Raw genomic sequence first — 23,514 nt, forward strand, 5'->3', positions numbered from 1 at the left:
ATATTTTTTACTGATATGATTGTATGTTTGTTTCATATCTGCAAAGAAGTTAAAATGCTGTCCGTTCCACTTTAAACACGTGTCACGTTTTCCCCCCCTAATCTCAAAAGGTGACACAAGCCAAACTAAGGCGAGGTTTGAATCCAATCAAATTGTCGGCTACGCGCCATTTAAAGGTAATTTTCGATTGAGCCCACATATGCAGTTTGCCGTGAATGTGGTTTTAGCGAAAACATTCCTTTTGAAAGGTGCATAGCCGACAAAGCACGATCGGAATAAATCCCAGCCTAAACAACATGCACCTGCCTTAGTTGAAACTGCTACATTTGATATACTACATTTTTGAAATAATGCAGGCATATTTTGTGTTTTGACAAGAAGTACTGTTGAAATCCCAGTTTTTTTTCTGGATCAAAAAGGGGCATAGGTGGTGGGCGTGGCATGGAGTGTGGCAATGGGAGTGGTTGGACTGTCGGAACTGCTTGATTTTAGCAAGACATTTGTTTCAGTTTTAAAGCACACTTCCTGTAAATTCGACACATTTTGCAATGTAGCTGAGAGAAAATATTGCAGTTTTAAAGTGAATTTCCTGCAATTCTATGCATTTTGCCTAATGATGTGTTCTTTTGCTAACAAATTATAACAAAATCAATACTGCTAAATTAATTATTTTGGAAATGTTCTATTCTCCCTGACAGTCTAGATTTTATTTTGGTGATTATTAGTTCTCAAAGATACTATAAAATGAATCCTTTTATCTTTTCTACATACGTTATATCTGGTTTTAGTCGTTTAAGTTTACACTGAAATTGTTTTTCCTTCCCGAAATCACACACACACACACAGTTGAAGTCAGAAGTTTACATACACTTAGGTTGGAGTCATTAAAACTCATTTTTCAACCACTCCACAAAAACTATCGTTTTGGCAAGTCAGTTAGGACATCTACTTTGTGCGTGACACAAGTAACTTTTCCAACAATTGTTTACAGACAGAGTATTTCACTTATAATTCACTGTATCCAGTGGGTCAATTCCAGTGGGTCAGAAGTTTACATACACTAAGTTGACTGTGCCTTTAAACAGCTTGGAAAATTCCAGAACATTATGTCATGGCTTTTGAAGCTTCTGATAAATTATGTCAATTAGCCTGAGTTAACTGGAGGTGTACCTGTGGATGTATTTCAAGGACTACCTTCAAACTCAGTGCCTCTTTGCTTTACATCATGGGAAAATCAAAAGAAATCAGCCAAGACCTCAGAAAAAAAATATTGTAGACCTCCACAAGTCTGGTTCATCCTTGGGAGCAATTTCCAAATGCCTGAAGGTACCAGGTTCATCTGTACAAACAATAATACGCAAATATAAACACCATGGGACCACGCAGCCGTCAAGCCGCTCAGGAAGGAGAGGCATTCAGTCTCCTAGAGATGAAAGTACTTTGGTGCGATAAGTGCAAATCAATCCCAGAACAACAGCAAAGGACCTTGTGAAGATGCTGGAGGAAACCGGTGCAAAACTATCTATAGTTCCACAGTAAAGCGAGTCCTATATTGACATAGCCTGAAAGCCCACTCAGCAAGGAAGAAGCCACTGCTCCAAAACCGCCATTAAAAACGGCAGTCTACGGTTTGCAACTGCACATGGGGACAAAGATCGTCCTTTTTGGAGAAATGTCCTCTGGTCTGATGAAACAAAATTTGGCAATCATTATGTTTGGAGGAAAAAGAGGGAGGCTTGCAAGCCGAAGAACACCATCCCAACCGTGGAGCACGGGGGTGGCAGCATCATGTTGTGGGGGTGCTTTGCTTCAAGAGGGACTGGTGCACTTCACAAAATAGATGGCATCATGAGAGGGGAAAATGGTGTGGATATATTGAAGCAACATCTCAAGACATCAGTCAGGAAGTTAAAGCTTAGTCGCAAATGGGTCTTCCAAATAGACAATGACCCCAAGCATACATCCAAAGTTATGGCAAAATTGGCTTAAGGACAACAAAGTCAAGCTATTGGAGTGGCCATCACAAAGCCCTGACCTCAATCCCAGAGAAAATTTGTGGGCAGAACTGAAAAAGCGTGTGCGAGCAAGGAGGCCTCCAAACCTGACTTATAAAAGTATAAGGATGTTGTTTGCAGCTCTATCAGTAGGAATGGGCCAAAAATCACCCAACTTATTGTGGGATGCTTGTGGAAGGCTACCCGAAATAATTGACCGAAGTTCAACAATTTAAAGGCAATGCTACCAAATACTAATTGAGCGTATGTAAACTTCTGACCCACTGGGAATGTGATGAAAGAAATAAAAGCTGACATTTCACATTCTTAAAATAAAGTGGTGATCCTAACTGACCTAAAACAGGGAAGTCTTACTGGGATTAAATGTCAGGAATTGTGAAAAACTGAGTTTAAATGTATTTGGCTAAGGTGTATGTAAACTTCAACTGTGTGTATGTGTGTGTATATGTATATATACACACACACACACACACACATACAGTGGGGCAAAAAAGTATTTAGTCAGCCACCAATTGTGCAAGTTCTCCCACTTAAAAAGATGAGGCCTGTAATTTTCATCATAGTTACACTTCAACTATGACAGACAAAATGAGAAGGAAAAAAAAATCCAGAAAATCATACTGTAGGATTATGGTGGAAAATAAGTATTTGGTCAATAACAAAAGTTTATCTAAATACTTTGTAATATACCCTTTGTTGGCAATGACAGAGGTCAAAAACGTTTTCTGTAAGTCTTCACAAGGTTTTCACACACTGTTGCTGGTATTTTGGCCCATTCCTCCATGCAGATCTCCTCCAGAGCAGTGATGTTTTGGGGCTGTTGCTGGGCAACCCGTACTTTCAACTCCCTCCAAAGATTTTCTATGGGGCTGAGATCTGGAGACTGGCTAGGCCAGTCCAGGACCTTGAAATGCTTCTTACGAAGCCACTCCCTTCGTTGCCCAGGCGGTGTGTTTGGGATCATTGTCATGCTGAAAGACCCAGCCACGTTTCATCTTCAATGCCCTTGCTGATGGAAGGAGGTTTTCACTCAAAATCTCACGATACATGGCCCCATTCATTTTTTCCTTTACACGGATCAGTCGTCCTGGTCCCTTTGCAGAAAAACAGCCCCAAAGCATGATGTTTCCACCCCCATGCTTCACAGTAGGTATGGTGTTCTTTGGATGCAACTCAGCATTCTTTGTCCTCCAAACACGACGAGTTGAGTTTTTACCAAAAAGTTATATTTTGGTTTCATCTGACATTCTCCCAATCTTCTTCTGGATCATCCAAATGCTCTCTAGCAAACTTCAGACGGGCCTGGATATGTACTGGCTTAAGCAGGGGGACACGTCTGGCACTGCAGGATTTGAGTCCCTGGCGGCGTAGTGTGTTACTGATGGTAGGCTTTGTTACTTTGGTCCCAGCTCTCTGCAGGTCATTCACTAGGTCCCCCCGTGTGGTTCTGGGATTTTTGCTCACCGTTCTTGTGATAATTTTGACCCCACGGGGTGAGATCTTGCGTGGAGCCCCAGATCGAGGGAGATTATCAGTGGTCTTGTATATCTTCCATTTCCTAATAAATTGTTCCCACAGTTGATTTCTTCAAACCAAGCTGCTTACCTAATGCAGATTCAGTCTTCCCAGCCTGGTGCAGGTCTACAATTTTGTTTCTGATGTCCTTTGACGGCTATTTGGTCTTGGCCATAGTGGAGTTTGGAGTGTGACTGTGAGGTTGTGGACAGGTGTCTTTTATACTGATAACAAGTTCAAACAGGTGCCATTAATACAGGTAACGAGTGGAGGACAGAGGAGCCTCTTAAAGAAGAAGTTACAGGTCTGTGAGAGCCAGAAATCTTGCTTGTTTGTAGGTGACCAAATACTTATTTTTCACCATAATTTGCAAATAAATTCATTAAAAATCCTACAATGTGATTTTCTGGATTTTTCTTCTCATTGTCTGTCATAGTTGAAGTGTACCTATGATGAAAATAAGACCTCTCTCATCTTTTTAAGTGGGAGAACTTAAACAATTGGTGACACACACACACACACACACACACACATACATACATACATACATACATACATACATACATACATACATACATACATACATACATACATACATACATACATACATACATACATACATACATACATACTATACGGTTTGAACTTAGTCATCCCCAAAAAATGCATAGGTGGCCCTTCCAAATGCTTAGGTGGCCCGAGTCTGACAGTGACTGGCTACAGTGAAAAGGCCAAGGCCAGTATTTGCGGTCCTTTATTATATAATCTGTGGGAGTGCAACAGAATCTCACCTCTTCTCCAGACATAAAGTTGTTGTGACACAAAGGACAGTGGTTGGAACCTTTGACTGACCCAGGAGCTGAAAACAAAGAGAAACATGAGTAGCACAACCCTGCACAGAACCCCAAAATGCCCACAGAAAATGACATCACCAGTGGCATGTATTCATGAATGCCAAGAGAAGCCAGGCTTCCCCCCAAAAATGGACCAATAATTTAGTATAAAACTATTTAATCTGTGTTATCATTTCCCTTCAATTCGCAATTGACAGTACCTATCTCACCGGAGAAATCTTCAGAGCGAGGGAATCAGCGCCCCTCTCATGTATCTAATGCTGTCTGAACAAAAAGAGTATGACATGTTCCCGCAGTAGCATTTGATTCATTGTTCCCAGTGAGCATAAAAAGTATAAAATAATTACCCAATCAGTGTTGAGCTGAGCGCAACTGTCGGTGGCCCTTGCGCACCAAAACACCCCCCCAAGAGAGGCCAGTTTGGAGTTGGCATCACAACAATCAAATCACATCAAAAGCAAAATTGCCCAAAATTCTTTCCTTTCTGCATCTGCTTGTGATGTGTTGATGTTCTGAATTAGTTAGCTGTGTCGTTCCTACAATGCGGTGTCTTTTCTGTCCCCAGGAAATATAATTTTGTAGGTTAAAATGTGGATTGCAAAAGGCTTTAAATATAAAAGGTCACATGGTCACATGATTTTGAACTTTTCTTTCAGTGGCATTTTTGCCATGTCCTTGGGTGTTATTCATCAACTTCTACGAGAAATAGAAGCCATAAAATAATAACATTTAATATCTTTCTTCATTACTTTATAACTTTTTTTCATGATTGTATTTATTATTATTGTATTTAACATTGTGTGTCCCTGATGTCACTTTCCACCCCGTTAGTTTGCAGTGATAGTCCTTTAAGAAAACAGCCCCTTCCCACATTGACATCATGTTCATGAAGTGTCATCATTTGTTTGGTGGGAAAGCAATTGTGCAAAGCTAAATAAATATAAACACTTGGTTTTATCTATTTTTCCATGTTTCATTATGTTAGCCTGTCTCACTCCTACATTGCCACAACGATAACATTTCTAAATGTTAAAATCTTCAAGTGTTTACCATTATTCTAACCTTAACCCACAGAGCTATGGCTAATTTAGGCTCCAAATGTTCACCCTGTTAGGTTCCACCCTGTTGGGATTATTCTCTCTAGCTTGTGCTTGGCTCTGCCCACCTCCTTGCTTCTTCTGCCCACTATGACTAATTTGTTCCCATTGGAAAAGACAGGCTGTGGTCTTGGGTTAGTTATACAAATCTTTGTTTGCAGTTTGCAATGTTTGCTTTGTCTCGGATTTACATTCACTTATAGATGGGTTAGCTGCCAATGTCACGAAAACAATGCACACGCTTCAATGAGGCAGAAGTCTGTGTGTTGTTGTGATTCTGGATGGCCAGATAGCTAGCAACAATGACAAGAAGCTACCATGTGGGGAATCATAGATGGCTCGTTTCAGCTCATTGTATCTTGTTATTGATACCATGTCTTGTTTTGAGGTGTTTTGACTGATGTCATGTTTATGCTAATATGGCTCAAATGTGCTTGCTAGCTAACCAACAACTGTAAAAATATATTTGAGAGACAACAAGTGCTCATTGTGCAAATGTATTTATGTTTTCAATAAACAGACACTAAATATAGTTTACATGTTGTCAACAATCTAAGCCAACCCAGTCCGTTTTGCACCATGGTTGCACATACGCGTCGGTTTTGTTGCTAAACAACCAACCAGTCTATACATTTCCATACTCACCAAGAATTACATTTGGTAGTTCATTTCAGCAGAGATGGTGGCTTTTAGTATAGTTTTTGAATCTTTACAAAGCGGACAAAACGTATTGACAGGTTGGTTGTTTAGCTAAAACAAGCCACCTATGACTCCTCACATGGCAGCTTCGTGTCATTGTTGGTAGCTGTCTGACCATTCAGTCATTACACCACACGGACCTCTGCTTAAAAATACAATAAAATTGAAGTATTAGAACAGTTCCGATTAGAAAGTATTAAAACAGTTACACGGTTATACATTTACCGTGCTAGCTCTAATAATAACACTGCCATGGTATTGTTTTAAAACAACTGTTCCCATTCCCTCGCAAACCGAAAGGATGTTGTCTATACATTTTAGTCAGCACTATTCAAGCTATAGATTCAACTGATTGGCCACATTTTGGTTGAGCGCCAATGTATATACTCCATGCAGTGATGTTACCTCTCAGTGATAATGTTTCCTTTCTATCAGTCATTTACACAAGTATTGTTTTAATGAGCTTACTCGACAACCCAACAAACATGAATGAAAGAGTAGATGAGTGTTTATAGTAACAAGCACAAAATACTCAATATCCTTGGCTGTGTTGGATTCTTGTAAGAATATACTTGCTTACAAAGACTAAAAGAAGGGATCAAGCGTTTGGCAAGGTTAGCATAGTTAGCAGGGTAAGAAGTTAGCAGTTCGCTAGTCCTAGAGGAACGTTGAGTCTTACGGTTGCAGGCAGGGCTCTGGGTGTGGTGGGTGAGCTCGTCAATGGACACGGCCTCTGAGCAGCGAGGGCACTGACTGAACCTGGCCCTGTTCTCACACTCCCCCAACAGGTGCTCTGTGAGGCTGGCTATCTCAACCACCTGAGAGAGACAACGTCAGTCACAAAAACACACTGGTCTCCAACACAAGAACACACAAAACTACACTTTAATGTGTCTACGCACTACACGGTCATATCCTTACTACACCCAAAGCTCCTGCTGGTTCCCCACCCTATGCTTCCGCAATGGGTCATTTTGTAATATTTTTTGATAGGAGTTACTTGAAGTGGCCCTACTGGTCTTTGGGTACCTGTCTACATTGATCACAGCAATGCAACATAGGACAGTGCTTCCAGTAGTGCAGGTCCAATCCATCCTCAGTGAAGGACTCATCTTTTTCACTGCAGAATATACAGAGGCTGAAAAACATTGAGCATATACACACCGACCGAAACACATTGAGAATATGCACAGGCTGAAACCAATTCAGAATATACATACGCTATAACATTAAGAATACACAGACTGAAACACATTATGAATAAATACAGGCTGGAAAATAATATTCAAAGGCATTCCATGTTGACAATTAGGTGTGTTCCACTCTTTTATGCATTAGACAATTTTTTACAGCATTTCAGTCAGCTTTGGAGATTCCTTTCTGATTTTGCTGGGCATCAACACTCACTTGTCCAAGTTGTTGACAACTGAAGACTGGTTATCTCCTGCATCTTCCGGGTTGCTTTGGGGTGCAGTTTTGACACCTGGAAAGCAACAGGTATTTTTCATCTGTCACTAGAAACTAGAGGGACAGTGTATTGTAGTCCCTAAAATAATGCCTCAAAGTGGTGCAACCAGCATTCCACTGTAAAAACAAAAACGTGAACCACAATGGGTTTGGCCAAAACCTTTTGTGGTATTTCAGGTGGGTTTATCAAAGTCAGTATACGTGTGAACAGTGGTTGAGGATAGGGTTCATACCGACCTGTTTTTACAACTTTAACAGCCTCTTTCTTCTGTTCTTTGGTATTTCCCTTCTCGTTTTCCACTTTGGAATTGCCCTTCTAAAAAAATTAATTAAAAAAAAGCAAATCAACATCTTGCAGAGATACAGTACATACAGTCTAAGAAGTGTTGTAAAACAATATACATGTGCTTGTATCCATACCAATGGTACATATGTTTAAGTGTCTTTTGGAAATAATCAATACCATAGAGACTATTACGTGTGTGTTCTATTTACTTCAGGGGTCTATACTGTGGACATACAGTACAGTGGAATGAGTGCACAACAAGGAGGAGTGACACAGACACGCTGGCCTGTTGAAGGAAATGAGGTAATAGTGCAGTGATGACAGCTCCACCTACACTGATCTCATTCAAGGCAGCCAGCTGCTCCCGAAGACTACGGATCTCCTCTTTCTCCTTCTCCCCCTCCTGCTGTACTCCTCCCTTCTTTGACGTCTGAAACAAAATTAAAGAAGTATAGTGACACACTTAATGGCATGGTACTGTATAAGTCTCTCACAAACTCATTCCTTTTCTCCTCTCCCTCTGTCGTTCTTCTTCTCCTCTATCGCTCTTCCTCTCCCTCTGTGTTTGCCCATGCTTCTCTAACAACCCAGTCATGTCTGGAAGCCTTCCAGACAGACTCTACTGCAGTGATGACGATGTGTCCTTAACTTACCCAAGGAGACGGACAGAATTTTAGCAGTGGAACATTACTTAACAGTAGCACAGTCATTACTTAATGGGACTAATGGGATGAGAGAACACAAGAAATACAGAAAAGAAGCAGCTTGTCACCCATCCAAAACAACTGAGAACTTGTTCAGAATCACAGCGTGTCCAATGTTAAGTCATGACTCATTCAAACACACAGATGGGCCGAGCCTTGCCTGTGACTCCACCGGCCGCCCATCAATCCTGGCGAAGCCGTCAAATATGTTTTTATAGAGGACGTTCTTGCGAGTGGCGGCATCGTTGGCCGGGAGGTAGCTGAGGATGGCGGTCTTGTGCAGGCGGTACATAGCCAGGATGATGAGCACGACCGTCTCTCTCACCTCTGACGCACTGTGCTGCAGCGCACCTGTACAGAACTGATACAGAGGCACAGAGGTGATGAACAAGAGAGAACAAGAGCTTTTAGAAAGCTGAAACGGAAACAAAAATACTGGTTTACCAGAGACAGATTAAGTCTAATCCTGGACAAAAAAAACTCCTGCTTAATGGAGAATCTCCATTGAAAGTGTTTTTTAGTCCAGAACAAGGATTCATTTGTAGTCTGGGAAACCGCCTATAAGAGCCTTAACAGAAATTAAGCAAAAACAAAGAGAATACAGTAGCAGGCTAAAAAAGCTACAATATACTGAGTTTAGCATGATGTACCTGTACAGAGGATGAAATACAAAAGGAGGTTGCATGTCCAAAAAGAAGCAAGCATGCGTGCACCACTCAGATGTATAAATTACAGTTATTTTTGACTGAATGAAAAAGCCTGCATATGTGATTGATATGCAGAAGTTCTACATTTCATTGAAACATGATACTAATCAATGCTTTTTTAAACCAACAGTCATTATATTACGATAGTCTGGTGAGAATGATAGCTCAATAGCCGTCATAGCATATCGGCTAGAGGACATTCGGAGAGAGCATTTACCTCAAAAGGTAAACTGTGTACAAAGGGCACCTATACTCTGTCAATGGGCTGGGGACAGGCAGCCATTATTCTGTTGTCTCTCTCTGCTTCTCATTTTAATTACAGGAAATTCAATCACCTCTTTGCTCCGGCCTATCTCCCAGGTAACCGGAGGGGAAAGGGAGAAATGTATCAGTCCTCGGACCAGGGGGAAATAACCCGGCTGACCCTGCACTGAGCAAAGAGCAACCTAGCAGGGTTCTCCCAAGGATTTTATAACAAGGTGGTGCTACTGACTACTACCAAGAGGGAGGCCTCAGAGATTTTTGTGTTTTTTTAACACCTGTAACTGCCATTTCATGCAATCTAGAGCAAAGAATTGCCTTATTTGATACTAATCTCTTACATTCTTTGGAGAACCCTGCCTAGGTGCAGGCTCATTATACTCACTAAAGAGAATGGGGAAATGGTAGGCTCAATTACCATCAAATTCAGGGTTCGTACCAATCTGGTCAGTGTGGCCAGCATTACACTAGGAAGTTATGCTATAGGCATACTATCTTAAATATATTTGAGCCAGACACAACAACAGGTGCACAATCCAGACCTCTTCAGGTTTGTTCCTACGTGTTATAGACGTTACAGTAGTCCCAAGCTGCCCTGCTGTGCCCATCAGTCTGTCCTCTGTAAGAGGGAGCCAGAGGAGGAAGGTGTGAAACTCAAGCAGTACGGCTCAGTTGCATAAACCCCCATTGTTCAGTGAGACGACACAGGCCTGAAGATGGACATGAAGCCATCATCTCACAATAGCAAACTGGTGTGTTGATAAAACTGAAAAACTGGGTCTGGGAATTCACGTTTATGACCGAGACACCAATTTTCATACAACACCTCACTGACTGAACCCACAGGGTTTACATATTATGTGTTTTTAGGCCAAGTGGTGCACCAAGACTCCTGAAGGGGCTGTCAATGAACACCAACAGTTTTCAACTGAAACCAATTCCAGCCTTAAGCAGCGAGCAAGCATTATATGCCCTCCCACTAATGCCTCCGAATGCAACGCTTACCCCAAAGGTTTTCAGCAAACATTGAAAGGCGCTGACATAAAGGAGTTGGTGCATGTGCTAGCTGTCTGCAAGCACACAAACAAACGCCACCGAGGAGAGTACCGTCTGGGGCTCTTCAACTTGAGGGACTCCGGTGCAGAATTTAACAATTTGCTCCCGCCTACCATAAAGCCAGCGGTGAAGCAGAGGCCGGCCAAAAGAAGTCTGACGTCAACTAGAGGACAGACAATCACACTGCCCACTTTGTCAACACTTGGATAGTTGACACATAGATACTAGGTCAATGTTGAGAGAGAGAAGAGAGAAGAAAGAGAGAGAATGAATACATCAAAGTGGGCACCCCCGGGACTTTGCTAATCGCTTTCCCCAGGAAACGAGGTGACATGCCGCTGACCCAACTGCAGAATCTCGATAGTGGAGAGAAATCTCAAAGACCAGATTACCTGCTGAACTTTGCCACACAGAGAATTGCGTGGGACAATATTGACCATCCTAGCAGCCAGGTCTGTCTTCTTCCCAAGCCTGTTATTGCGCTCTAAGCAATGCATCAAGTACTGTACATCCCTGCACTGAGGTGGAACGAAGGGAATGAGGCCTACTCACTCAGAAAACCTGGCTCCTGGATTCCTACCAAACATAGCTATACTTCTCTAAATGTGAAAAAAGAGAGAGGGAAAATAAAATGTGATACAGTAACCTTTGATGCATGCAAGAAAGAAGATAATGAACATGTTCTCATTAACATTTGTCTATATCATGGCTCTTCTACCATTTTCCTGGAGAGCTACCCTCCTGTAGGTTTTCGCTCCAACTAACCTGATTTAGCTTATCAACGAGCTAATTATTAGAACCAGGTCCACAAGATTAGGGTTGGAGTGAAAATCTACAGGACAGTAGCTCTCCAAAAACAGGATTGGAGAGCCCTGGTCTATATGGAAAAAACAAACTATTCCCTATGTTCATTGGGTACTGCTTATTGCATTTCAAGCAATGTATGCCACAATATGCTTGTTATTTATTTATTTGGTGGTTTAATTTGTGGAACACATTTATGCATATGTGTGTATGCTTTTGAGCCTTATGTGAAGGCTATATTGTACATCATAGCTAAAATATTATATTTTAGAGAGAGTTGGGGTGTGCTGTGGCATTCACCAATGACAGCATGCCCCCAGCTGACCAGAGGTGACTAACGCCTATTTGAGTTGAGTGAATTAGGATGACTGATTCAAAACACGGACATCATCTATTTGGCCATCCTCTCTCATCCTTCAATTCCACTGATCAACTTATGGTATAGAACTGCATAGAAATGGACAACAGTAAAGATAAGTGGAGGCCTAAAGTCTATTTTTACTCTAGTGTGTTGATTGACTTCTGGGGCGTCTTCATTTACTGCTTCTCAAGAGCCCGGATAGTGGAACTACAGATTCTTCTTCCCATCTATGCCTGAGCCCAGAAACGTGTGACAGCAAGTGGCACTAGGGTGACGACAATGCTCAAAAGCCAGCAAAAACGTGCTGTAGTCTGGTGCAGTGGTAGGGTTGCTGACTCTAGACCACACATGGGTTCAAAACCTGCCCTGAAACTTTCTATTCTGTCTCTCCATGTAATTCTGAATGATACAATAAATAAACAAATATGAAAGGGGAGTGGACATCCACTGTTCTTAAAAAAAAGCATGCACACACTGCAACCCTCCAGGAGTGAGAGTAACAACAATCATGGTTGCCTTAAGTGTTTACCTTCATGACGTTGTCCAGAGTGAAGCCTGAGTTGTCTGTACCCAGTTCTCCCAGCAGCTTCTCCAGTAGTTCAGCCCTGCTCAGGGCCTGCCGTGTGGGGATGTTGGATTTAATGGGCTTCACCAGCTCCCCAGGGACCAACTGCAGGGCCTGCACCTCTTTAAACAGGGCCATATCCTGCACAGGAGCGAGAGGAAGAGGCAAGGCAGCCATTTTGAAACCAGGAGGTAGTAGTGGAGAAGCAGTAATGCTGGAGAGGGAGCTACGACCAGGAATGTAAAGACTTAATAAACCCCAGAATGTGTGCTCAGTGCTTGGAGATGACATAAGTGAATATAAAAAGGTTCAGGATGTCCCTTCAAATCATGTTTCATGCTGAATTTTTTATTTATTTTTAATTCTCTACACGAACATGATATCGATACATTTTACATTTTCTAGAATGCAGACCTTAGGCACAACAATTGCACCATAGAAAAGTACTGGAATGAATGAAAATAACCTAACTCATCAATATACTTTTTAAAAAGACACCTTATCGTTTATCCAGATATGTAGGAACACCATAAATTTGGGCACCTTCTAAAGTGCATATGCTTAAATCATAAGCGTGATTTTTATGTTGGCAAAGCACATTCATGAAAAGCTTCAATACAAGCTTGTTCTCTATTCGTTAATATCTTTAAAAGGTGCATAGTCAAGAGCCTTTAAAGCAACATTGTGCTAAAGTTCTATAATGTGTAAAGGGCCTTTAAAGGTCATTGCATGCTAACCTACAGTACCCTACCAATGTTTTGCTCACAATAATGTTCTGGGAAAGTGAGATGAATGCAATAATGGATAAGGACGTATTATTGCTCCTAGAATGGACCAGAAGACCCTTTCATGCTATGTGTATTTTTATGGCACTACTAAAAATGTAAAGTTTCATTTGTGTGTCCATTGTTGTTTATATAGACCGAGGCCAATAATGTTTTGCACACACACACACACACACACACACACAGAGCTACAGTAAGTGTTAACTAAATGTCTAAACGTTCTAGATCGGGTGCGGGCCTCGATGGCATGCAGTCAATGAGACGTTTGTAATGGAATGGTGATGTATTGTACAGCAATATTCTCTAATTAATCTCATCCACAACTACCAACATGTAGTTCCCACCTGGGTGATCGGTGGCAGACATTTTGTGGCCAAACGCCTGCCACACAATGGCCTGCTATCACAGTGTAGTTTAGGAACGTACTAGAACAGCAGTATAGGCCTAGCAAGAAATCAGGTCTGCAAATGAAGGGGACCAGGTTGGGAATTTGGCCAGAGCATGATAAGTGCATCCATAGAGCATCAACCCACCTTGCTGAAGTCTTCAATGATGCAGCCCGCAGCTCCCCTTTTGAATGCCCTCGGATCAATCACCCCCTCCGGGGTCTCTACTTACTGTTGCGAGTTAGTACTGTAAAATGTTGTTGTGCATCAGCAATGTTTCTATTTGTGTGTTAGTCACTGATAGTCAGTCATTTACCCCATGTCAGCTAACATTTTTTAGATTGCTAAGTTAGCTGGCCGCTAAACTATCTAAACTTGTTATCATGGTCGAATTACTGGCCGGGGGGACCCTATTGATTTTGTTAGTCTCACTCAGATATAATTTTAAAAACTGCAAATATTCCTGTGTAGTATTGCATGAAATTTACTGTAAAACTTAAAAAATGTATCTCCGTTGTCAAGAGGGGTGCCGCTAAAATGTTTTGCTAAACAATGTGTGTGTGTGTATGTGGGTACACAGACCCGCGAGCAACTGTGGCCCCTCATGAGGAGTTCAGATTTTTCTGTGGCCCCCACCCCCATCAAAGTTGCCCATCCCTGATCTAACTCTACCCACCTGGATGAAAGCTGTGGCCATGGCCCGAAGTCTGGTGGCCGAGTCCCCGGTCCTGGAGAGTAGGTTGGGCCAGGTCTGCTCCACGCAGTGGACCACCTCGGCTCTGCCCAGGGCCTGGCCTGGGATCAGCTGGGTCAGCAGCAGCCGCAGCAGCTTCAGAGATGCCTGGAACACCTACAGGACAGGACCATCAACAACACACATTAGAAGTAACCAAAAAGTAATCTCATTACAACATTCTGTAATGTCCTATTAAACATAGTTACTTACTCTAGTTTTATTTTTGTTTGTATAACATTAGTCAACTCAGCAGCTGAGTGTCCTCCCTGAGATTGGAAGTTTTGGGGGTTGGAAACCCGGTGGACCCAATGCCTCAGGACCATCTTTCTCATTGCAGGACAAGTCAGGGAAAGTGGTTGCAACTTACAAGGCCAGCATTGTCACCAATCCTCTCTAATATTTGTTTAAGGAGAGACCTCTAGCAGCGAGCAGTGGGAATGTGAGTGGGACTGGGATAACATTGTTGAGGGGGTAGAATGTGTGTGTATAGCACTCAAAGAGCCTGTGACAGGAATAAACATATCTGGCCTTCATGTGTGTCTGTGTGGGTCACTGCTAACAAATGATCCCTTTTCAATTCAATTTACACAGCCTAAAGCTTTCCAACTGACAACAAAACCTTACACATTCCAGTGGTGTCTTCATGGATGCCAAGATAAGCCAGGCTTCCCACCCCAAAAAAGGAAAAAAGACATTAAATATTGCATCTTTCGTCTCTGTGCTTCATAATTTTCCTTCAATTCGCAGAGAAAGTATTCAGAGCGAGCGAAACAGCGCCCCTCTGTCTCTGTATGTGAAGCTCATCGATCTGATGCGGTCTGGTCAAAAATAATATGATATTGTTGCCGCCCGTAGCATTGAATACAAGAGAAGCCAGCGAGCATGGACACTTTCCTAAATTAGCCAGGGACGGAAATAATGATTTGGACTTGTGGTTTTACTTAATTTTCCGTACTGGCCATTGATTATAACGCCGATTCTGATCCAACTATAAATTCAGACATTGTGTCCCTGGCCTGAGAGGATGCAAGTTCAACATGTAGCTAGATGTAGTATGCTAATGTTAACTAGCTGGAATGGAATTTTAGCCAGGTAGCCTAGGACAACAAAAACTAAAAGTGTGTACTGTATCATGACAGAGTCATAGACCGTTTAGGCAACATGAAAGAGGAGGATGGCATTGGCGTTTCACTACAAGTAGGGCGAGTCAACATGTTTTTTCGACTTGCACACAAACACAGATATCAGTACAATGGACAGCCACATCATATTTAGCTGACGTTGGACTAAATCAAATTCAAATCAAATGTATTTATATAGCCCTTCTTACATCAGCTGATATCTCAAAGTGCTGTACAGAAACCCAGCCTAAAACCCCAAACAGCAAGCAATGCAGGTGTAGAGGCACGGTGGCTAGGAAAAACTACCTAGAAAGGCCAAAACCTAGGAAGAAACCTAGAGAAGAACCAGGCTATGAGGGGTGGCCAGTCCTCTTCTGGCTGTGCCGGGTGGAGATTATAACAGAAAACTAAATTGTTTTTTAAATGTTTTTAGTTGTCACTGTATTGGACTAGCATAGGTGATTAGATGATGTTGAAATGTTGAAGTTGAAAGGGTGCTGGAATAGTGGAGGCAGCACCGGTTTTCTTTGAGACTTGAGGCAACTCTCCGTGTTTCTAAATCAATAGTTGTTTAGTAGCCTGAAAATGATGAAATCATTAACTTGCTTGACCATGTAGTAGGTCATGTAATGGTTTGTTACATGTAATACGTTTTGTGGACCTCACAGGACAGATGTTGCTCTCCGGTTTTGTGATGAAACAAATTTATTTAAATGTAACGAATTCGTATAGACTAATAACGAATTAATTACATTTAACGAATTTATTCTGCCACTGTGTCTTCTTATTGTCTCTGCCTTTAGGCCCATATATATATATATATATACATACACACACACACACACACACTTGAAGTCGGAAGTTTACATAAACCTTAGCCAAATACATTTAAACTCCGTTTTTCACAATTCCTGACATTTACTCCTAGTAATAATTCCCTGTCTTAGGTCAGTAAGGATCACCATCTCATTTTAAGAATGTGAAATGTCAGAATAATAGTAGAGAGAATGATTTCTTTCAGCTTTTATTTCTTTCATCACATTCCCAGTGGGTCAGAAGTTGACATACACTCAATTAGTATTTGGTAGCATTGCCTTTAAATTGTTTAACTTGGGTCAAACATTTCAGGTAGCCTCCCACAAGCATCCCACAAAACGTTGAGTGAATTTTGGCCCATTCCTCCTGACAAAGCTGGTGTAACTGAGTCAGGTTTGTAGGCCTCCTTGTTCGCACACGCTTTTTCAATTCTGCCCACACATTTTCTATAGGGTTGAGGTCAGGGCTTTGTGATGGCCACTCCAATACCTTGACTTTGTTGTCCATAAGCCATTTTACCACAACTTTGGAAGTATGCTTGGGGTCATTGTCCATCTGGAAGACCCATTTGCGACCAAGCTTTAACTTCCTGACTGATGTCTTGAGATGTTGCTTCAATATATCCACATCATTTTCTTCGGCTTGCAAGCCTCCCCCTTTTCCTCCAAACATAACGATGGTCATTATGGCCAAACAGTTCTATTTTTGTTTCATCAGACCAGAGGGCATCTCTCCAAAAAGTACAATCTTTGTCCCCATGTGCAGTTGCAAACCGTAGTCTGGATTTTTCATGGTGGTTTTGGAGCAGTGGCTTCTTCCTTGCTGAGAAACCTTTCAGGTTATGTCGATATAGGACTCGTTTTACTGTGGATATAGATACTTTTCTACCTGTTTCCTCCAGCATCTTCACAAGGTCCTTTGCTGTTGTTTTGGGATTGATTTGCACTTTTCGCACCAAAGTACGTTCATCTCTAGGAGACAGAACGCGTCTCCTTCCTGAGCAGTATGACGACGGCGTGGTCCCATGGTGTTTATACTTGCGTACTATTGTTTGTACAGATGAACGTGGTACCTTCAGGCATTTGGAAATTGCTCCCAAGGATGAACCAGACTTGTGGATGTCTACAATTTATTTTCTGGGGTCTTGGCTGATTTCTTTTGATTTTCCCATTATGTCAAGCAAAGAGGCACTGACTTTGAAGGTAGGCCTTGAAATATATCCACAGGTACACCTCCAATTGATTCAAATTATATCAATTAGCCTATCAGAAGCTTCTAAAGCCATGACATAATGTTCTGGAATTTTCCAAGCTGTTTAAAGGCACAGTCAACTTAGTGTATGTAAACTTCTGACCCACTGGAATTGTGATACAGTGAATTATAAGTGAAATAATCTGTCTGTAAACAATTGTTGGAAAAATGACTTGTGTCATGCACAAAGTAGATGTCCTAACCAACTTGCCAAAACTATTGTTTGTTAACAAGAAAATTGTGGAGAGGTTGAAAAACTTGTTTTAATGACTCCAACCTAAGTGTATGTAAACTTCCGACTTCAACTGTGTGTATATATATATAAGTTTTAATTTAACCTTTATTTAACTAGGCAAGTCAGTTAAAAACAAATTCTTATTTTACAATGAAGTCCTACCCCGGCCAAACCCTTCCCTAACATGGATGATGCTGGGCCAAGTGTGCACCTCCCTATGGGACTCCCAATCACGGCAGGCTGTGATACCGCCCAGTATCGAACCAGAGTTTGTAGTCTGCACTGAGATGCAGTGCCTTAGACCGCTGCGCCACTCGGGAGCCTCCAAAAATATCAGTGTCAACGCATATGAACTAACAGGTTAGAGCAAACAACACAATTATTACAACATATAGGTTGTAGTATACCTTTTTTTTCTGTCTTGGCTTACCCAGTGATTTTACCCACACACCGCTACTGCCTTCAAAACATGGACAATGCCTTTCACTTAATCATTCTATATTACGCTGATCGTATAGACTTTGAAGGGAAAAACCCTGTGAACTTGTTCATCAAACACAGGGAGAAAAGTGTCACAAATATCATCATCCCATGTTAAATAATGCCTAAACAAGGAAGTCCACAAATAAGAGCATGGTTCAAACACAAAAATAGACAAACATTTACCAAAAATGTCCCCGCTGCCTGCTATCTAGGCTAAGCCCCAAAATGTATATTTATTTCTGAAGTTGTCTATTTTTATGTGCAAACCACCCTCTAAAACTGCATGATCAATATTTACTCTGTTCACAAACTTCTCAGTGCACATAGACTTTTCTGTTCATTACAACACACTACTGTGAAACAGTACCATATCACTTCCCCCAGTGCAGGTTTCCCAAGCGTGGGTTAGATTGAACGTTGGCCTCCATAAATCAGCCCCAGGCAACAAGAGTGGTTAGTCATTGTGGCCTAAGGCATGTAGCTAGCTCTTTTTATGTTCTACATGTTGTTTGTAACTTCAATCTGGGCCAAGTGTGGTTAAAGGCACGAAAAGGTAAACATGTTAACCTACTGTTCTGAGTAATAAAGAACACAACCCCCAAAAGATCCACTGGCATCACAGCTACCGGTAAATTATCATACCTAGGCTAAATTGGGAGTGCCTGTGTCCAAAATGATACCCTATTCCCTATATAAATTTGACTAGGTCCCATTGGGATCTGGTCAAAAGTAGTGCACCATATAGGGAATACGATACCATTTGGGACACACATTGCGATGCCATTTAAAACTCACAGATGATACTTTATCCTTGAGGGCCTTCTTGACCAGAAACACTGCTGCCCTCATCATGTTCCTCAGTTTCTCCTTGGGTGTCCCGGCCGATACTTCCGTCAGCTTCTTGTATACAGCCAGCAGGGCATCTTCCCGGTAGGACCACGTTTTTGAATAAGCTCCAGCCACCTAGGGCGGATGAGAGGATTAGAAAGTCAAACTGTCCAGAGGATGACGGACTGACTATGAGAGATACATCATGTGAAGTCTGGGTTTTTCCTGTGTATGTGTGTGCATACATGCTTGTGTGTATTTATCTCACCAGTCCATCTCCGTACACCTCGATAGGGAAACTGGCCTCTCTCTGGGCACTCTCTGTCAGGGGCTCAGGCTCCCCAGTCACACCAGGGCTACAGGGGATGATGGTGGCTAGGGGAGAGGGGGGGAGACCGGACTCCTCAGGGTGGCTCTGGGGCATCTCCCCCTTTCTCTGCAGGGCAGGTAGGGGTCTCTCATCATAAGGCAGGGCGGTGACCTGTGCATACAGTCATTCAATGGGAGATCAATGGGGCATCAAACTATTGTTTAATTATTGTGGTTAGATCATGTTTATATATAGATCAATTCCCTTCTTTAAGATAACCTCACAACGCTAATATTACTTTGCTTGCAGCAACACTAATTGAGGATTGAAATAAACAAAAGTTACCTGTTGGGTTGGTTTGGACTTGATGAGTGAAGATTTAAGCAGGTTTACATTTCTTACACCCAGATATCGCAAGTGTTGAGATACACTGAACATTTCAGTGTTCAACAGAAAAAGACTATGTAACCAACCAAACAGACCGAGCTAGACAAACTGGTGAAAAGATTGACTGATCAGATTATCTACTAAAACAAATGTTGCTTTCATTGACGATGCTGTCGTTGTATGTATAATGAGTTTTAGAACCCAGGTATAATATCTAATCCAAGTTTAACTGCCAGCCAACTGGCACAATACTCCTGTCCTGTAAAAGGCCAAAAGTAGGGCCTTCCAGCCAGGTTGGCTTGTGCTAAAGTCACTCAACTGTTTCGCACTTTTAATTAAATTGTGAAACTGAACCTGTCTGCAGTCACACTGGTGAGTAAACCATATAACATCTTGGTCATAATCTCACATTTGAGTGTTTCAAACACCCCTGCAGATTATAAGGAGGGGCTCAGTGTGTTTCTTGTCGTGACAATAACTATTTTTCAATAACTTTTTTTTCAATAACTTTTGGTGTTTAACTTTTGGTGTTTAACTTCAACTATAACTGGGCATCAATCAGAGCTTTTTGACTTGGCAGGTTAGTCTTTGCTAGCCTTGAAATCCAAACAGAATCATACTTTGCTTCACAAGTGAAACAATAGTGCTACATAGTGTGATTCAGTGTGGGACTCACATCTATCCTGGACACTGCTGGGTAGGAGCGTGGTGTCAGAGGGAGGGAGCGCAGCAGGGTTTGGGGGGGACTGACAGGTTTGGGGGGGAAAGGTTCCACAGTCTCCGTGATCACAGGTTCCTGGTTTCTCCTCCTCCTCGTTTCCGTGACAACCCTCATCTTGTGTCCTACTTGGTGGTGGCGTGGGGAAGGCACATCGGGAGAGTCCTCAGATGGTGACTCCGTCATCTCCTTTATCTAAAGTCAACATGAGGAGAGAAGAGGGAGGGCTGTCCTCATCAAACTGCTTGGCTTTGCAATGTTGGTGGGTGGTTGAAAGATGACCAAATGTAATTTGATGGAAGATGGGATATATGGGGAGCCAGGTAGCCTAGCGTTTAAGCACAATGGGCCAGTAATCGAAAGGTCACTGGTTCAAATCCCCTAGTAGACTAGGTGAAAAATATGTCGATGTGCTCTGGATAAAAGTGTCTACTAAAGTGACAAAAAATATGAATATTTGTAGAAATGCTAGTTAATTTGTTTACAAAATAATAAAAAAGACCATTAATTACCATATTGCAGTGGTTTTCAACTGGTTTCATTTTTTTGTGAAAAATAATAACAGTTGGGCCTATAATGAAGTTGTAAGCAATTTTACATTACTTTTCACAATGCAAATTGAATAACAAACATAATAGGCCTTTAAGCTGTTACATTCACTGATAAAATAGAAAAAACATGTCCGCTAAGATAGATATTTTATGTAAAAAAATTATGCGACTCTGCAAATGGTGGACCTCAATAGCCTTTGACTGTGACTTGGTGGTCCCCGGAAAGGAAAAGTTTGGGAACCGCTGCCATAGTGAACGAACTTGTAATGTATTTTTCCATTATAAGGTCATGTTTGTTTTCAGTTGATATGTTGTCACAGCACTGTTTTTATGCTGTTTAATCCAAAAACCCAATTAATATTGTTAAATGAGGGCATTAAGATACACTACATGACCAAAAGTATTTGGACACCTGCTCGTCAAACATCTCAATCCAAAATCATGGGCATGAATATGGAGTTGGTCTCACCTTTGCTGCTATAACAGACTCCACTCTACTGGAGGCTTTCCACTCGATGTTGGAACATTGCTGGGGACCTGCTTCCACAAGAGCTTTAGTGAGGTTGGACATTGATGTTGGGTGTTTCAATTTATCCCAAAGGTGTCCTATGGGGTTGAGGTCAGGGCTCTGTGCAGGCCAGTCAAGTTCTTCCACACCGATCTCAACAAACCATTTCTGTATGGACCTCACTTTGTGCACAGGGGCATTGATATGCTGAAACAGGAAAGGGTCTTCCCCAAACTATTTCCACAAGAGTTGGAAGCACAGAATCGTCTAGAATATCATTGCATGCTGTAGCATTAAGATTTCCCTTCACTGGAACTAAGGGGCCTAGCCCAAACCATGAAAAACAGCCCTAGACCCTTATTCCTCCTCCACCAAACTTTACAGTTGGCACCAGGAATTCAGACAGGTAGTGTTCTCCTGGCATCCGTCAAAACCAGATTCATCCGTCGGACTGCCAGATGATGAAGCGTGATTCATCACTCCAGAGAACGCGTTTCCACTGCTCCAGAGTCCAATGACAGCGAGCATTACACCACTCCAGCCGATGCTTGGCATTGCGCATGGTGATCTTAAGCTTGTGCTTGAAAGAGGCAGTTTGGAACTCGGCAGTGCGTGTTGCAACCGAGGACAGACTATTTATAACGAACTGACTTGTTGGAAAGATGGCATCCTATGACGGTGCCACGTTGTAAATCACTGAGCTCTTCAGTAAGGCCATTCTACTGCCAATGTTTGTCTATGGAGATTGCATGTCCGTGTGCTCAATTTATACACCTGTCAGCAACGGGTATGGGGTGTCCACATACTTTTGTATATATAGTGTACATTTCCAGTCACAACAATTCAAATGACTGAAGAAGCCACATTGAGCCACTCACCATGCCCATGTCCAGTAGGTTGTGGACCTCTAGTTGATGGTACACCGTCATCCTGTACTCCTCCATTTGCTCCTTCTTCTTCTTGGCTGTGTCATAGTCCTCCTTTTCTATGGCACAGCATTTCTCCACGTCATATCGGCCCAGACGTTCTCCTACCTAGCCCACAGTCACACAGGGGGACAGAAGGAAGAAAGAGGAGAGAGGATGGAGAAAGAGAAACAGAGTATGTTTTATTCTTTTTTTTGTGATTAAATATTTTAATGTCCATGAATGGACAACTAAAGGCCTAGATGTTGGAAGGAAGTGGCAAACTATCTATTATTGTTCAACATGACTGCATAAAATAAATGTTGAGCAAATTCTCCTTCAATTGTGGTTAGTATGCAACGGGGCATTGCCATGCCCACAGGGCATCATGGTATTCCATGGATGGAATCTTTAACATTTACGAACTGGATATTTTACCGCTGTCAATTTCCAAAATGGTACCCTAATAACTTTATAGTACACTACTTATGACCAGGGCCCATAGGGAAGTAGTGCAGTACATAGGGAATTTTTATTTATTTTTTTATTTTTTTATTTCACCTTTATTTAACCAGGTAGGCTAGTTGAGAACAAGTTCTCATTTGCAACTGCGACCTGGCCAAGATAAAGCATAGCAGTATGAGCAGACAACACAGAGTTACACATGGAGTAAACAATTAACAAGTCAATAACACTGGGTGCCACTTAGGACAGAGACCAGAGGTTCCAGTCCAATGCATCATTTTACAGGGAAATTCCATAGAACTGAGCAAGCTTGCTAGTTCGGTGCCAGGTAACACACATATAAAATTATATGGGTAACACAGCTACTGATGTGAAAGACAATTAGTAGTAGATATATTTGAAGTATGTGACAATATTCAACCGTTATTTAACTAGGCAAGCCAGTTAAGAACAAATTATTATTTACAATGACGGCCTACCCCGGCCAAATCCGGACAACGCTGGGCGAATTGTGTGCCGCCCTATGGGACTCCCAATCACAGCCAGATGTGATTCAGCCTCTTGCATTGACATGCAGTGCCTTAGACCGCTGCGCCACTCGGAAGCACAATATTAAGTAATTGCCTTTTCTATAAATC

At 41.9% G+C, this 23,514-nt stretch overlaps 1 protein-coding gene across 3 annotated transcripts in view; it reads right to left on the reverse strand.

Annotated features, from left to right (window-relative positions):
* Positions 1-23,514, reverse strand: part of cep104 (centrosomal protein 104) — a 47,195-nt gene that overhangs the window by 16,805 nt on the left and 6,876 nt on the right. For 2 of the 3 annotated variants that reach the window (XM_036988334.1, XM_036988335.1), the window contains exons 8-20: positions 22,385-22,540; positions 20,406-20,642; positions 19,301-19,513; positions 19,000-19,167; positions 14,239-14,412; positions 12,356-12,532; positions 8,798-8,998; positions 8,268-8,363; positions 7,885-7,963; positions 7,588-7,663; positions 7,210-7,318; positions 6,860-6,998; positions 4,322-4,389 (exon numbers count right to left, since the gene is read on the reverse strand). In XM_036988334.1, the coding sequence (XP_036844229.1) occupies positions 4,322-4,389; positions 6,860-6,998; positions 7,210-7,318; positions 7,588-7,663; positions 7,885-7,963; positions 8,268-8,363; positions 8,798-8,998; positions 12,356-12,532; positions 14,239-14,412; positions 19,000-19,167; positions 19,301-19,513; positions 20,406-20,642; positions 22,385-22,540 (1,893 nt within the window). The remainder of the gene's footprint in view (positions 1-4,321; positions 4,390-6,859; positions 6,999-7,209; positions 7,319-7,587; positions 7,664-7,884; positions 7,964-8,267; positions 8,364-8,797; positions 8,999-12,355; positions 12,533-14,238; positions 14,413-18,999; positions 19,168-19,300; positions 19,514-20,405; positions 20,643-22,384; positions 22,541-23,514) is intronic. The other variant, XM_036988336.1, reaches the window with a different exon arrangement.

This window comes from Oncorhynchus mykiss, chromosome 9 (genome assembly GCF_013265735.2).
Source record: "Oncorhynchus mykiss isolate Arlee chromosome 9, USDA_OmykA_1.1, whole genome shotgun sequence".
Lineage (NCBI taxonomy): Eukaryota > Metazoa > Chordata > Actinopteri > Salmoniformes > Salmonidae > Oncorhynchus > Oncorhynchus mykiss.